This window comes from Volvox carteri (assembly GCF_000143455.1).
Source record: "Volvox carteri f. nagariensis unplaced genomic scaffold VOLCAscaffold_37, whole genome shotgun sequence".
NCBI lineage: Eukaryota > Viridiplantae > Chlorophyta > Chlorophyceae > Chlamydomonadales > Volvocaceae > Volvox > Volvox carteri.
Window position 1 is genome coordinate 1,195,347 of NW_003307580.1, and position 13,604 is coordinate 1,208,950.

The 13,604-nt window shown below is 52.8% G+C and overlaps 3 protein-coding genes across 3 annotated transcripts; 2 read left to right on the plus strand and 1 right to left on the minus strand.

Annotated features, from left to right (window-relative positions):
- The first annotated feature begins 596 nt into the window (after positions 1–596).
- Positions 597–4,901, plus strand: VOLCADRAFT_75951 (uncharacterized protein). Its single transcript, XM_002953602.1, has 9 exons — positions 597–784; positions 997–1,089; positions 1,538–1,635; positions 2,018–2,066; positions 2,362–2,470; positions 2,990–3,175; positions 3,541–3,686; positions 4,009–4,145; positions 4,597–4,901. The coding sequence occupies exons 1-9, from the start codon at positions 617–619 to the stop codon at positions 4,724–4,726; spliced, it is 1,116 nt and encodes a 371-aa protein (XP_002953648.1). The 5' UTR covers positions 597–616; the 3' UTR covers positions 4,727–4,901.
- A 235-nt stretch (positions 4,902–5,136) lies between these two features.
- VOLCADRAFT_106083 (uncharacterized protein) lies at positions 5,137–9,158 on the plus strand (the record flags this gene model as incomplete). Its single annotated transcript, XM_002953603.1, has 3 exons — positions 5,137–5,646; positions 7,838–8,053; positions 8,764–9,158. The coding sequence occupies exons 1-3, from the start codon at positions 5,619–5,621 to the stop codon at positions 9,156–9,158; spliced, it is 639 nt and encodes a 212-aa protein (XP_002953649.1). The 5' UTR covers positions 5,137–5,618.
- A 1,028-nt stretch (positions 9,159–10,186) lies between these two features.
- VOLCADRAFT_94495 (uncharacterized protein) lies at positions 10,187–12,728 on the minus strand (the record flags this gene model as incomplete). The annotated part of the gene is made up of 6 exons (XM_002953680.1): positions 10,187–10,560; positions 10,725–10,766; positions 10,861–11,013; positions 11,142–11,398; positions 11,476–11,619; positions 12,169–12,728. 6 exons carry the CDS (start codon positions 12,726–12,728, stop codon positions 10,187–10,189), a joined length of 1,530 nt encoding a protein of 509 aa, XP_002953726.1.
- Positions 12,729–13,604: the final 876 nt, after the last annotated feature.

Consider the following 13,604-nt stretch of genomic DNA (forward strand, 5'->3'; position numbering starts at 1 on the left):
TAATGGAATGACTTTCAACGCGTCTCGCAATCGAGAACTGGATGACTTCCTGTGCCGATGTCCAACTCAAGGGTAGCGAGGACGCATATGCCGAGTTTCCTTGTCATAAGCCAATCATCCCAGGGGCAAAAACGAACATCTAGCATACAAATGATATTAGCTGCATGTATGGAACACACCGCCGACTTGCTTGCACATGCATCAACACCTGTCAACTATGCTTGAATTAAGCTTAAATCAAGATCGCCGTGTACCTATATACAAAAATGTGACACAAGGTAGTCAATTAAATTATGTTTCTATGCACGCTATGGGGTTCTGGTTCATAAGGTTTGCCTACTTTTGCTGCTGCAGCAGCAGCTGCTTCAAATATTTACAAGTAGGGCACAGTAATATATATTTTAGTTATAATGAATCACCAATTGCTTGTCAACCTCTACGTTCGTTATCATAAACATGTGCGGAGCGCGTGCGGTCTGTCTGGTAGGAGTCGGCAGAAGGCCTATGGGCGCGCGCCAGGCACGGGCGATGATCTTTAACATGCAGCATAAAAGCATCTATGGGACAAAGCTTACATATGAATTATATTGGATTGTGTTTTATCTGTTTGGTCACCATGTTTAATCGACGCATGACTACTGCTGCTATTACTGTATCGGTAGTGGCTTTGCTATGTGCAGCCCAAGCGCAGCCAACAACATTAAAGACACGTTTCGAAGGATACACGTATGCTTCGAACGTAATAGGATATGTTAACATGACTCTCGACTACTGTGACATACAGGTAAGCGGGTAGGAGTTGGATTAAAGTAACAGAGTCAGCGAATTCCTCAAAGAGGGGTTACAACTGTTAGGTAATTCAATGTTGTTGGCAAGGTGCTGTTATGCAGATGCCGCGGTTGCGCAGCCATTGGGCGCGTGCGATGAAATTGCAAGTAAACTTGCTGAAGCCTGTTTTGTGCTGTTTCTGGTCATCGAATGCATAACTGTCACCAGGCTGCCATCACTACCGGCAACTTTACTGCTGCGTTAGAGATCTATGCAACCGGCAAGAACTCCTACTCTGGTCTGTCGCGCCGCACGTTCTATGTAAGTGAACTCAGAAGCACAAGACATATTTGCCATCTCCCTATGAGTGTCATGTAATCGTGAATATAAATGTACACATACACACACACACACACCCCTTATAGGCGTTGCCAGCACCTTCTACATGCTACCGTACTGTGGGTTTTAGGTGCTCTCAAGGCGCCCATCCTTGCACAATGTGTATGTATCCCATGGCGAGCGTCGTTCCGTGGCTTACTATGCTCAATGAGACACAACGAGGACAAACTGCTGGATATATATGCTTGCTGACATGTCTACGTGCTTTGGCCAAACGCTATCCGCGCCGGCGCTATCTCGTTTGGTGGCCATAGCTACATATTTCCTGGTATTAATTGCCGCCGCTTATTCGTGTGGATGACATTATTGTCATGTCAACATTAAGTCTGCTGGCCCCCATGTACGACGCATTGCTGTGCTCCTATCCCAGCGCTTTGCCTCTTTCGCGCCGGCGGCTGGTGTTGTGGAGCCTCTACATGACGCCTTGACTGCGGGACGTAACGCGACATGGCTCGATACCTTAATCAAGTGAGTTTGCACGTACCGTTAGCGTTGGTTATAATCTACAACACGGCGGCACATAGGAATAATATATCTGCAGGGTTTGGGCTGGGGACGCGATCGGCGTGCGATCACCTCTATAGCTGCCGTAACTGCTGATGTGCTTCCTGGACGCACCTACCTACATACATACCGACGGCGCTTCCTGCAGCTTTTAGGTTTATGAAAGGCAAAGGTAATCTTCACGCCCAGTCGTCGGCGGGACGGACGAGGCCCAAGCACGCTCGCCCTGCATGTTGCGTTACACGTGCACGTACACGTGCTGCGTGCCTAAATGTACTGCAGCTCCCCCCCCCTGCGTGACCTGCTAAATTTGAAATTTTGAAAATGCTGCTGTTGCCACCTGCAGAGATGCCATCTCCAAGCGCGACGGCCCACTGACTCTTGGCCTCATCCAGGTGATGAGTTATGCCGGTGGCTGTGTGATTTATACAATGATTAATCATGTTCGGTGGCGGGAAGGTGCAACTGTGCGTGCGTATGTATATGCACCGCCAAATCCAACCAAATACCGTATAGATGCACTGTGCCACGTCGGGGGTAGCTGGGTCGGTCGGTCTTTGCATTATTAGTCCGACGGACGGGGTGCGTGTAGCTTCATCCATCCGATCTTTCAGGATGTGGAGAGTCTCTTGCTCCATGTATACGCTGATGAATGCTTTGATGATGCTAGCCCCCCCCCTGCCCATGCAGGTCGCCGCACTGAAGTATTTCCTCCATGAGGTGGATGAGGGTTTCAACAAGATCCGGACATATTTCCAGGACCCCACGAACAACGACATCCTCATTAGCGATGAAACAGGTGCGTGCGCGCATGGAGCTGCTGTCTCTTGGTTGTGCATGCACGAGTGTACCAGATTTAGAACGTTCATGCAACTCTGTCCCCCTTGCCTGCTGTTACCACCGAGGACCGCCAGCGACATGATCGACTTGCGTGTATACTATCGTATTGCTATACTGCTGTACTACTATAGGTAGCCAGCAATCTGGACCGGGACCTGCACCCATGGCCCGGCATTATACCACAGCCCACGCCTGAATGCCTTACACCTGGCTGCATTGTCCCGTTTCATTCTGTTTGCCTCCGTTCTTGCCTTGATCTGCATACCTCGGCTGGCACCACGCGCCCCTGCTGGATTGTGACCGACACTCAGGTATCAGAGAATGGTGATGGCAGTAATAGGACCGAGGGGGGGTCCGGTGCTTGGCTGGTCTTTACAGCCCCTTCCGCCCCTCCCTCTCGCACCACCTCTTCCGTCCCTTCCGCTAAACCAATCTTGCCATCCCTTGCTTCCGTCTTCCTGCCCGGAAACACATACAGGTGCACCCCACAACGTCGATGAGGCCTTTGCTCTCTGGGCTGGTGGCAACCCCAGGGCATGTGGCACACTGTCGGGCTGGGCGGCACGGCTGGGTTCGGATATGGACGCCACCTTCCTTGGCAAGTCGTTCGTCAACAGCGCCATGACGCTGGCATTGAACGAACTGCTGGCTTCGTCACGCACCGGTACGCAAAGCAGTGGCGTCGGGTGCTGGGGTGGTCATTGGAAACCATCTGTATGGTCGTGTGCGGGTTGGGTGTGGGGAAGGGGGAAGGTAGGATGTAAGATGGGAGAACGCCGTATGTGCTTCCGCATTCTACTCTTGCGCTAACCCTTTCAGCTCTTGGTGAGGGGGTATTCGGGAGGTTTCCGACTATGGGGGGTGGCGGCGGCCATGATAGCCTAACACTTTGTCCGTGTGTGTATATTGCGCATGTATGTGTGTGTACGTATGTGTATATAAAGTGTGCTCTGTTTACTTGCTTAACCCCCCTGCACGTCGCCTGCGTGCTCTTGCCCGCATGTCCTCGACCAACTGACGGATCCGCAGCGGACCTTGACATCTATAACGACACCCGCGCTATGGTGCAACGCTACATCACCGTGATGGGGCTCCAGGGAGTAGTCCGCTCCTTGTACCGGGCAGAAGCCGCAGTGGCCTGCAAGCGCTCTGCGGCCCAAATCGCAGAAGCCAAGGTGTGTGTGTAGTAGTGCCTAATAAGTGCACAGGCAAACCTTCTATTTATGCATGCCACCGTTGAAGGGCCTTCTTCGAATGCGAATGCCGAGGGTCTGGCTGAAAAGGGAGCTGATTCCCGCTATCCACCTTACGTGGATGCCTGTAAATGTGCGATGGGTGTCGTCCAAGTGATGCCACCCACTTGTGTCACTATCAAAGCATTCTTTTTGCCGCGTGTGGATACGCTGCCTGGTATATATACATACGTCACTTGCATCCACAACTTGCCGCACCGTTTTCCCTTACATGCTACGTCGTCATCACTCGTACTTGTCGCAGGCCATGATTACAGTACACTGGACATACCTTGAGCCCCTGCTTTTTGCGCGCAACATGCGTGCATCGTACATTCAAGCTCTGGGCCAAGCACTAACGAATCCCACTCCAAGCTACTCGCGAGCGCTCCCCGCCATTCGGTACGTGAACCCACGGTTAATACTTCTTGTTTACGTGTGCTCTGTGTGTGCTCTGTGAGTTTCCCGGCATTAGACCTTGTTTTGTGCTCGCGAGCACGGATCTTGCACTACTGGTTTGCTCGTGGCCGGACGGTGTGTGTGCAACCCTGGTCATTCTGTCGCATGTATGTATGCAAGTACGTGCGTGCCTATTCAGCTGCTCAGCTACAGTAATGCGGTCATGCATCCTACGGTGTTGGCAGGGATCATTTCGACGGTCGCACTGGGGTCCCCCTGGCCCACATCCCCCATTCAGCCACCATCCACATTTGGACCGGAAAAATTTGTTTTCAGCGTTAGCTCTGCCACTAGCACAATCGTCGTTTGCTTAGTTTTAAAAGCTGCGCCCGTGCTTCTTTTGCGTGTGCGTGCGTGTGTGTGTGTATGTGTGTGTGTGTGTGTGTGCTCGCAGGACTGTGGTTTCGGCGATGGGCCGGCGCATGTCGGAAATCGGCACGCCCCAGTTTGACCGCGTCACTGCAGGCTGGACCACCTGCAATGCAGCCGCTGTGGCACCCGTCGCTGGACACCGCCAATCGTAGGTCGACAAACTTTGCACTTTGATTTGACAAGGCAGGATACCGGGCGACAGATGCTAGTGCACAGACCCAGCAGCAGGAGGATGGTTACGGGTGTCGATATTGAGGGCAAGCAATTCGGCTCGTTTTGAGTGTGTGGGCCGCCTGCTTGCGCTTAGTTGACCCAGCTGGTACAGCCAGAAAATTTATTGGATCGTACAGAGTATGCATATGTATGCATGGATGTGTGCATTCAATTTTTAATTAGCTAGGGAAATATGAGGCAAACCGGGGAAGCCGATGGCTCTCTGCGCACGTGCGGTGGGTACCATACGGGGTTAGTGTGTACGTGTGGCGAGTGCGATGAACAAACGGCCGTGATCTTTCTGCCTGTGAGACGGCGCGCATGTCCCATATATATAACAGCGATCAAACGATTTTGAGAGTTTGGTATGGAGGATTGGAGGTAAGCGGTTTACTAGGCAGAAACGGTGATATGTGCGAATATACGTGCAAAGGGTGCAAACTTGCTGTGCGTGAGGTGCATGCACTCGTTGCTTGTGGTCTCTTATCTCCTTGATTTTGTACTTCGATTGTAGCGTAGCATGGTGCATGGGCAATGTGCGTAATACTTAGTGTGTGCGCGCGCGCGTATGCGTATACATGCGTCGAAGAAGCAAAACGCAGGATGCAGTTTTGGCGGATTACGGCTTTTATGCATGGACACGTGTAATTCTACCCTGCAGACGCGGCTGTAGAAGCATTTTTTCAAGAGTGAGAGTTTGTAAGTTTTCCTTTCTTTTTTCTACCTATTTTGGTGTCTGCTTGGATTTGGTTGTCTGTTTTCGTCCTAATCACGACAAATATGACGTGAATGTAGGCAGGAATAATTGGATGGATTCTACCTGTCATTTCAATGCTGGATTTTGGATGCAGTTCGCTCGGTGGGCCGTATTGTACGAGCCGTTGCAACATTTCTTCGTATCGCTTTTTATTCTTCGCTCCGCCGACTACTAGCCTCTATCTAGGTCGGTCAGCTCTATCTAGGTCGGTCAGATCTATCTAGGTGCGAAAGCCGAGGGGTAAATATGCAAAGGCTAGGAATGCTGGTCCACCGAGGTAGAATTGCTGGCGTCGCGTGCCTTGACAAGTGCATTGCCAGCCTTCGCCTTGATCTCGGCTTTGATCTGTATGAACCATGTAATCCTACTGGCAGCATTAAGCCTCTCCATGTGGGTCGACTTTTCTGACATTTAGGTTGTTGGCTCCCGCCTTGCTCCGGGCTCCTAACCTGTTGCAAAAGTAACAATGCTGTTGCTTGAGCAAGTATTGCATACAAACTTAGCGCATCGTTCTGTTACAATATTAAGAGATAAGATTCAGAGACCAATAAAGCAAAAACCTAGAGATTCCGTGCAATCTGCAAAGATCTGCACGGCATGGCACTGAAACCAGTTCGCTCAGAGGGCTGACCGCCACAAACTTAGTTTTACAACATGTTACAAGGACCTGTCCATTGATCTCTGGTGGTTCAATGGTGGTGTTTGGTCGTGGATGGTTTCGTATTAAATATCCCTGCCCGTTGTAACGAGTAGAGTAAAGACGAGATACGATTTAAAAGGGAAGCGGAAACGATTTTACAAGTTTAGTGGCTAGTTGGTTCTTGACAACCAAATGTCCGCCTAGACGGAACTAACCAAAGTAAGGATATGCTCTTGTTGGAGTACGACGTACGATAGTACGTTGTTCCGCCAATGCGTTACAAGTAATAATAAGAATATGTTAGTCATTACCGTATTTAACGGAATGCTCATAACATTCTCCCCCTCTTAAAGTATGTTTGTCCTCGACAGACCCCCTTCAATTCCGCCGCCACGGATAACCGTGTAAGAGCAAAGCCGAAAACGCCTCACTGACGGGATTGTTGCGAAAAAGAGCGAGAAGGAGTGTCCGGGCAGGTGGTCGAACCACGCGGCCAGAACGAGTAGTACGCACCGCAGGAATAGGAGTACGCGTAGGAATAGGAATTGCAGGCACGACAGGAGTAGTCTCAATGGGAGGAGACTCAGGAAGAACACTATCCGGAGTGTTTTGGGACGAAGGGCCAGGAATAGGTTTTGTCGCAGGAGAGGATGCCCAGTAATCACGCAGGAGAGGATGCCCAGTAATCACGCAGGAGATCAGCGCAGTTAGTAAGATTAGACTCAGGCTCCCAAGAGTCATACTCAGGACCCTGGCCTTTCCATCGAAGAAGGAAGAATCGCTTAGCGCCACGCTTAGCAGATTTACCCTTACTTTTCACAATACGATGGTCCAGGATTTTCTCGACTTCGAATTCGAGATTACCATCCACCACACCAGGAACGGGAGGTAAAGGAACGCGTCCACCATCTCGGTAGAGCTTAAGAAGAGAAACGTGAAACACATTATGTGCACGCACGTTAGTAGGCAGATCCAAACGATAAGCCACAGGATTAATAATAACCTGTGTTACAGCAAAAGGACCGATGTAATGAGGAAGGAGTTTACGAGGACCGTCTAAGCGCATATGCTTAGTACTCAGTAAGACACGGTCTCCCAATTGAAAAGTTCTCTCAGAACGATTCTTATCCGCGAAACGTTTCATACGTTCACGAGCAACGCGCAGACACTCTTTAGCACGCTCAAGTGCTTGCTGCATGTCAGTATGGAACGACAGCGCCACGCCATTGACTAACGAAGGCTCTGCTCTGCGTTCACCACTTTCTTGCGATGAGCTTCAGCTTTCGCAAATTGTGTGCAACGTAGGACAGCTTTCTCCCCCCCCAAATGGCGAACCAATTGGCTAGCTGGAGTGAGAGGTTTGAAGCCGTAATTAAGGAAGAAAGGAGTATTCTGAATGGCTTCATGGTAGGAATTATTGACAGCAAACTCAACCAGAGGAAGGAAACGAGACCAGCTAATAAGATCACCAGCCACGTAGTGCCGCAACATATCCTCTAAATCACGGTTGGCACGTTCGGTCTGTCCATCAGTTTGAGGATGATGAGAAGAGCTAAACCGAAGCGATTCTGAATAAGATCTTTGAAACACGCAGCAGTGAACCGCGGGTCACGATTGTTGTAATTCCGGTCAGACTTGTTCCTGCTGCTGGAGCCCCCGCGGGAAATGCGGATGAGGCCGGCATGGACACTGAGGAGGACCTTCCCCCTCTGCTGGAGGAAGATGCGGGGGAAGAGGAGTACGATGAGGGGGTTTACAATGAGGGGGAGGGACTTGAGTTGGAGGCAGCTGAGGTGGAGGCAGCTGAGGTGGTGGCAGCTGTGGTTGAAGGAGAAGTTATAGCTGATAGTGGAGCTGGTACCTCCGCAGGTACCTCCGCCCCCCCTGCTGCTACCTCCGCCCCCATTGCTGCTACGCGTTCGTCTACTAGGACCAAGCAGCCGAATTCCCTTTTTAAGGACTATGTGATGATAGCCAAAGGGGCAGAACCTCTAGAGCCTAAATCTCTAGCTGAGGCGAAGGCACGTGCGGACTGGCCTCAGTGGAAGGCGGCGATGGATGAGGAGATGAAGTCGTTGTTAGAAAATCGTACTTGGGAACTTGAGGAATTGCCTAGTGATGCTAAGAAGATTGGCTTGAAATGGGTATTTAAAATCAAGCGGGATGGGAGTGGTAATATTGAACGGTATAAGGCTCGTTTGGTAGCCAAGGGTTTTACACAGCAGAAAGACGTGGACTTTGCGGAAGTTTTTTCACCCGTTGGTAAATATGCTAGTTTTCGTGCGTTGCTTGCTGTTGTGGCGGATCGAGATCTCGAGCTTCATCAGCTCGACATCAAAACCGCTTTCTTGAATGGTGTCTTGGAGGAGGATGTATACCGTAGTGCTACTTATAGTTCGTGATCGCTTTGTTCGGGGAGGGGTCAAAAAACTTTCTGAAATTTGTACGTGCTCTTTGAATTTCGGGGAAGGCCGGACCAGATTTTGCGGGCATGATACAAATTTCGGGGCCCCTTCCAAAGTTTCGGGGCTTTTCAAACTGCAGCTTCCAGTCAGTCTCCCTCCACCGGGAACCCTTAGGCTCATGGTCTCTCACCATTTTCGCACTTTGGAAACGCCCTAGCAAATTCTGGACCGATCGTACAGTTCAGTACCAGTGGCAACGACCTAATAACCAACCGGCCGGGCCAATACAGTGTTTGGGATTTGTTGAAGAGGACGTCCAACAGGTCGAATGCCAGGCTGCCGGCTGCCGTAGCATTGGCCGCATTGCGCTCGCGCCTAGCAACCTCCTCGTGCTCCATTCGCTCACGCTGGGCCTCGACAACAGCATCATCAAGCCTAACTGGTGCAAATCCAGCTCGGTCGCTCACCGGAGCGTTTCCCTACCGCATGTTATTGGCCCAATAATGGGAACGCCTGGTAACCGGCCTCGATTACCAGGCTATAAGGTTACTGGGTCGTTAACGGGCTAGGGTCGTTAATCGGCCAGTTACCCGTAATCAGGCTCCATTACCGGGGTGGTTTACCAGGTCGTTTATCGGGCGGCCAGTTACAAGGCTAGGGTCGGTAATCGGTCAGTTACCCGGTAATCAGGCAGCATTATCGGGTGTTTACCAGGTCGTTTATCAGGCGGCCAGTTACAAGAATATCCTCGGTAATGGGGCAATAACATAGATATTATCAGGACGATAACCGACCAAACTCTTGCGCAAATGGCTCATTAAACAGCGATTACCAGCTCAATAGCGGGTTCATATTATCCCGCTAACATGCCGTTAACGGGATAACATGAACCCGCTGATGGTGTGACCTGTACCGTCCTATGCTGTCCGTTAACAACATGTTAACGGACAGCATAGGACGGTATAGGTCACACCATCAACCCCTGCTGTCAGCTCTCATATGCACTTCGAATGGCAGACTCCCTCATACACAAAGCATTGCCCAATAGCCTACTACAACCTGCTCACATCTCTCAATCGGTACCACGAGGACTAGAGGCCCTTCTTTACTGAACATTGAGAATCACTTGAAACAACAGGCGCCCTCCAGGTTCCTGATCACTGCCCGCGGTCTGCTACCTCCGCTGCTTCTTCAGCCCCCCCTTCCGAATCTCTGCCATGGCCTTCTTGCCCTTCTCCTGCTGCACCTTAGCCCCGCGGGTCTGTACAGCTCAGCCGTTACCGACACCAAACGATTCCTTCCTCTTTGCGGGGTTTGACGCTGTGGCCCCGAAAGCCGATGGGTCCTCCGGCAACGCCGGTGGGGTTTCCTTGCTGCGTGGACGCTTGATGCAAGCAGGCGCCACCATGGCCACAGTTTCTTGGCTCTCCCGAACCTTAGCCGAGGGTTGCCTCATGCGCGTGGGCCGCCCCCCGGCATCCAATGCCCCTACAATAAGTGAGAGTGATTCAGAAATTAATTTTTATGTGTAGTCGTAATTTATTGCCTTGTTGTTAGTAAGTTCCGTGTGTAGTCGTAATTTATTGTCCTGTTGAAGCTACAATTTACCTTTGTCATGTTTTCCGGTCACCAGGACCTTGCGGCGCCCAGTTGGTTGAGGCACGGACTTGCTGTGGACCTTCTGGCTCTTGCTTCTGCCGTACTCCTCGAGCAGGACTTTGCCCCCCGTCCCCTCGTCATCCTCCCCTCCCTCATCCTCCCCTCCCTCGTCCTCCCCTCCCTCATCCTCCCCTCCCTCGTCCTCCCCACCCTCATCCTCCCCGCCCTCATCCTCCGCGCACTCGCCCTCGTCTTCCCTGCCCTCGCCCTCGTCCTCCCCGCTGTAGTCCCCATCATCTCCCTCATCCCCATCCTGGCGGCTGCTCTTCTGGCCGAGGGGCTCCTGCTGCGTCTCCATAACGTTGGCCTGGCCTGGGGGGTTGTACATTTTGTTGTGAAGTTAGGAAGGGATACAAGCAACATGATGTATTGCATGACAGGGAAGTTTCAAGTAGTTAATGTACATGACCTTCATGTCTGAACTTAGTAACAACGCGTGGGTATTTAGCTTTTACTGAGCAGTGGCGTTCACTTACCCTCAGTTGCAGCCGTGTGGTTGCTCTTCTTGCGTTCCTGACCTGCAAAAGAGAACACGGAGGCACAGATTGCAAGTGAGGTTGAGGTCGTCTTGAGGTTGAGGAAACGTCCACGTTTTTTCTTTGCATGCATTACCTGCTGGCTGAGTGCTGACCTCGACATGGGCAGTCACCCACTCCTTAAAGAGCTTGGTCGCACTGACGGCGTCCATGGTCGCCACGGTCTCGAGCTTAGCCTTGTCTGCAGTCGTCAGTCTGATGGCCTTGAAGAAGTCCGACTTCTTCTTCTCTGCATGCATCGGCATCCGAAACGTGGGTTACTCAAAACTAACGTAAAGATCAGCACTGTGGGAGTGTGAGGTGTAACACACAGTTTGATTGAATATCGTTTGGTTTCCGAAACATCACCCTTTCTACCTGACTGATGGTTTGCCATCGCGTTCTGCAGCTTCGCCTTCAAGGCGTCATAGACAGCGTCGTACGTAGCCTTGTCTTCCTGCTGAACCTTAGAGAGGCTGTCTCCAGTCAGTGACCGGAAGAGCGCCGCCATCCACCGCTTCCCCAACTTCTTAAGGTCAACAACGTCGGTTGTGTCCTTCACTGCGCCCTTAAGCTTGTCCTTCTTCGCCAATGCGGACGACAGGGTGTCCCAGGTAACCCCAAGGATAAGGAACCTGAAAATGTGCCAGCGTTATGTGATCTTGCGCAGAAAAGTACCCATGTCTACTACATCAATCTATGTTGTACCTACCCGCACGTGTACCACTTGTTTATCTTGATGGCGTCGGGCTTCACAACCTTCTTAACGACCACCTGGTACTTCAATGGTATGGTGGAGGACAAGTGCTTGGCCACTTGCTTGGTTGTGGAAGGCTCAGTTACAGATGAAGCGTTACTGCATGACATGTCAGTGAGAACGGAATGAATGGCAAGTGTTGAAATAACATCGTGACAGAGTTGCAGAGTATCACAAGATAGCCAGCGCCATACTGACAGATAGCCTTAGACGGAGATTACATGTGTGAAACCCCCCCCAGGGTATCCGTTACCTTTCTTTATCAAAAGCTTAGTCTGTTGCCCCCCGTTCTGCATACCCTTATTCCTTACAGCGGGGGCGACAGGGCACGTGAACGCGGCCATGTTGGATGCGGCAACGGCCGCCGCAACGGCAGCGACACTGCAGGCGGAAGCAGTGGCGGCGGCGGTGGCGGAAGAAGCTCACGCCAGAACCGTGCCACGGTGCTGGTCGTCGATGGCAGTGGTAGCAGTTCATGTGTTGTCCTAGACTCTGGCTCACCTTACCACCTCACGGGTGACCGTTCCTTGATGCACAATTACATCCCTGTCGGCGCGCCTCAGCAAATCAAGTGGGGAAACAATCAGCTAGCCGACGTCATGGGAACAGGGCAGTTGCTCCTAGGACGCGCGATGGGGAATCTGTCACGCGCCCAGGTGGTGTAGGCTGTTCATGCCGATCTCATCAATGATGAGCGCACCAGTGCCGGCATTGCGGTGCACCTGTAGGCTGGCAGCGCTGCCTTTCCTGACACTCTCCGCTTGGTTGTTGCCAGCGGAGAGGGCAAACATGGCGTGTGTGGAGAGGCTGCTGTGCACTGGCGTGTTGAAGGCAGCTGTGGCGGCCCAGGAGTAGGCGCAGGTGGCCGCCCAGTGCGGGCAGCCATGCTGGAATGTGTACCAGAGCAGCGCCTGTATGAATTGGGTCTTTCCGGTGCCGGGCTTGCCCTCCACCAGCATCTGCGGTGGGTCGCCAGGGTCAGGCTCATCACGGCGGTCGAAGTACTGGGCCATAAGCATGAAGGGCACGGCCTGGTGCGGGGCGAGCGTGAAGAGCTCGATGGTGTCATCGATGCTGGGCGGCTGAGGGAGGTGTATATAGATGGGCATGTGAGCCTGTTCAATCCGCTCAGGGATGTCAGGCATGCGCACGACGGCGACCAGGGGTCCGTTGGTGGGGCGGTGCAGCTCGAGGCGAGGTGTGTCCATCTCAGGTGTGTTTGTCAGGCCCGTGTGGACGCCCCCCTCTGCCTCAACAGTGCCAGCTGCTGCTGCGACGAGGTACCGCTTTGGCGGCCCATAAGACGGCCAGGAGGCCACCGAGAGGCCACACCGTGGGCAGCTTATCATGGCGTCACCCCTGATATCAGCCACCTGCACACCTTTGGCTGCCTGGCCTATGTCCGCATCCCAGCCAGCCAGCAGGATAAGCTCGGTCCCCGCGCTAAGGCGGGAACCTACCTTGGACCGGAGCACAACACGGCCGCCCACCGCGTCCTTGTTGACGGCAAGGTGACTGTTAGCAGCGACGTCACCTTCGATGACGACCACTGCGGCCCGACATCTCAACGGGCGGGCACCCCCTTCGGCACCAGCCCCGCCCGTCCTGGCGGCAGCAACCCCGTCGGCGGCTCAACACAGCCTGCCACACCGCCAACTCAAGTGGATGCCCCGCCCCCAGTGAACCCAGCGCCCCCCCTCCGCCCCAACACTTGCAGTCAACGGCAACCGCTGCACCAGCCGCTGGCCCCTTTCAGCCTGGCCAACAACAGCAGCGGCGGCGGCGGAGATTTGGGTAGTCCACCGCTGCTTAACAAAGCGTCGGGTAGCTCTGATCGCGCTGAGTTTAACGTGCCCGACGGCAGTGCCAACAGCGGACACAATAGCGCTGCACAGGAGCTTAACATGCCCGATGGCAGTGCGGACAGCGGAGGCCACAGCGCGGTGCAGGAGCCGCACAAATATGAGGAAGCGGTGGCGAGTCCGCAAGCTGACAAGTGGAAGAGTTCGATGGATGACGAGATCCTGTCGCAGCTCTCCAACAAAACATGGGAGTCGTGCACACCGCCGCCCAGTGCACGCATC

Coding starts and splice junctions, on each gene's coding strand:
- VOLCADRAFT_75951 (XM_002953602.1), top strand. CDS start 617: ATGTTTAATCGACGCATGACTACTGCTGCTATTACTGTATCGGTAGTG. Junction 785..996: donor TCGACTACTGTGACATACAG/GTAAGCGGGTAG, acceptor AACTGTCACCAG/GCTGCCATCACTACCGGCAA. Junction 2,067..2,361: donor TGACTCTTGGCCTCATCCAG/GTGATGAGTTAT, acceptor CTGCCCATGCAG/GTCGCCGCACTGAAGTATTT.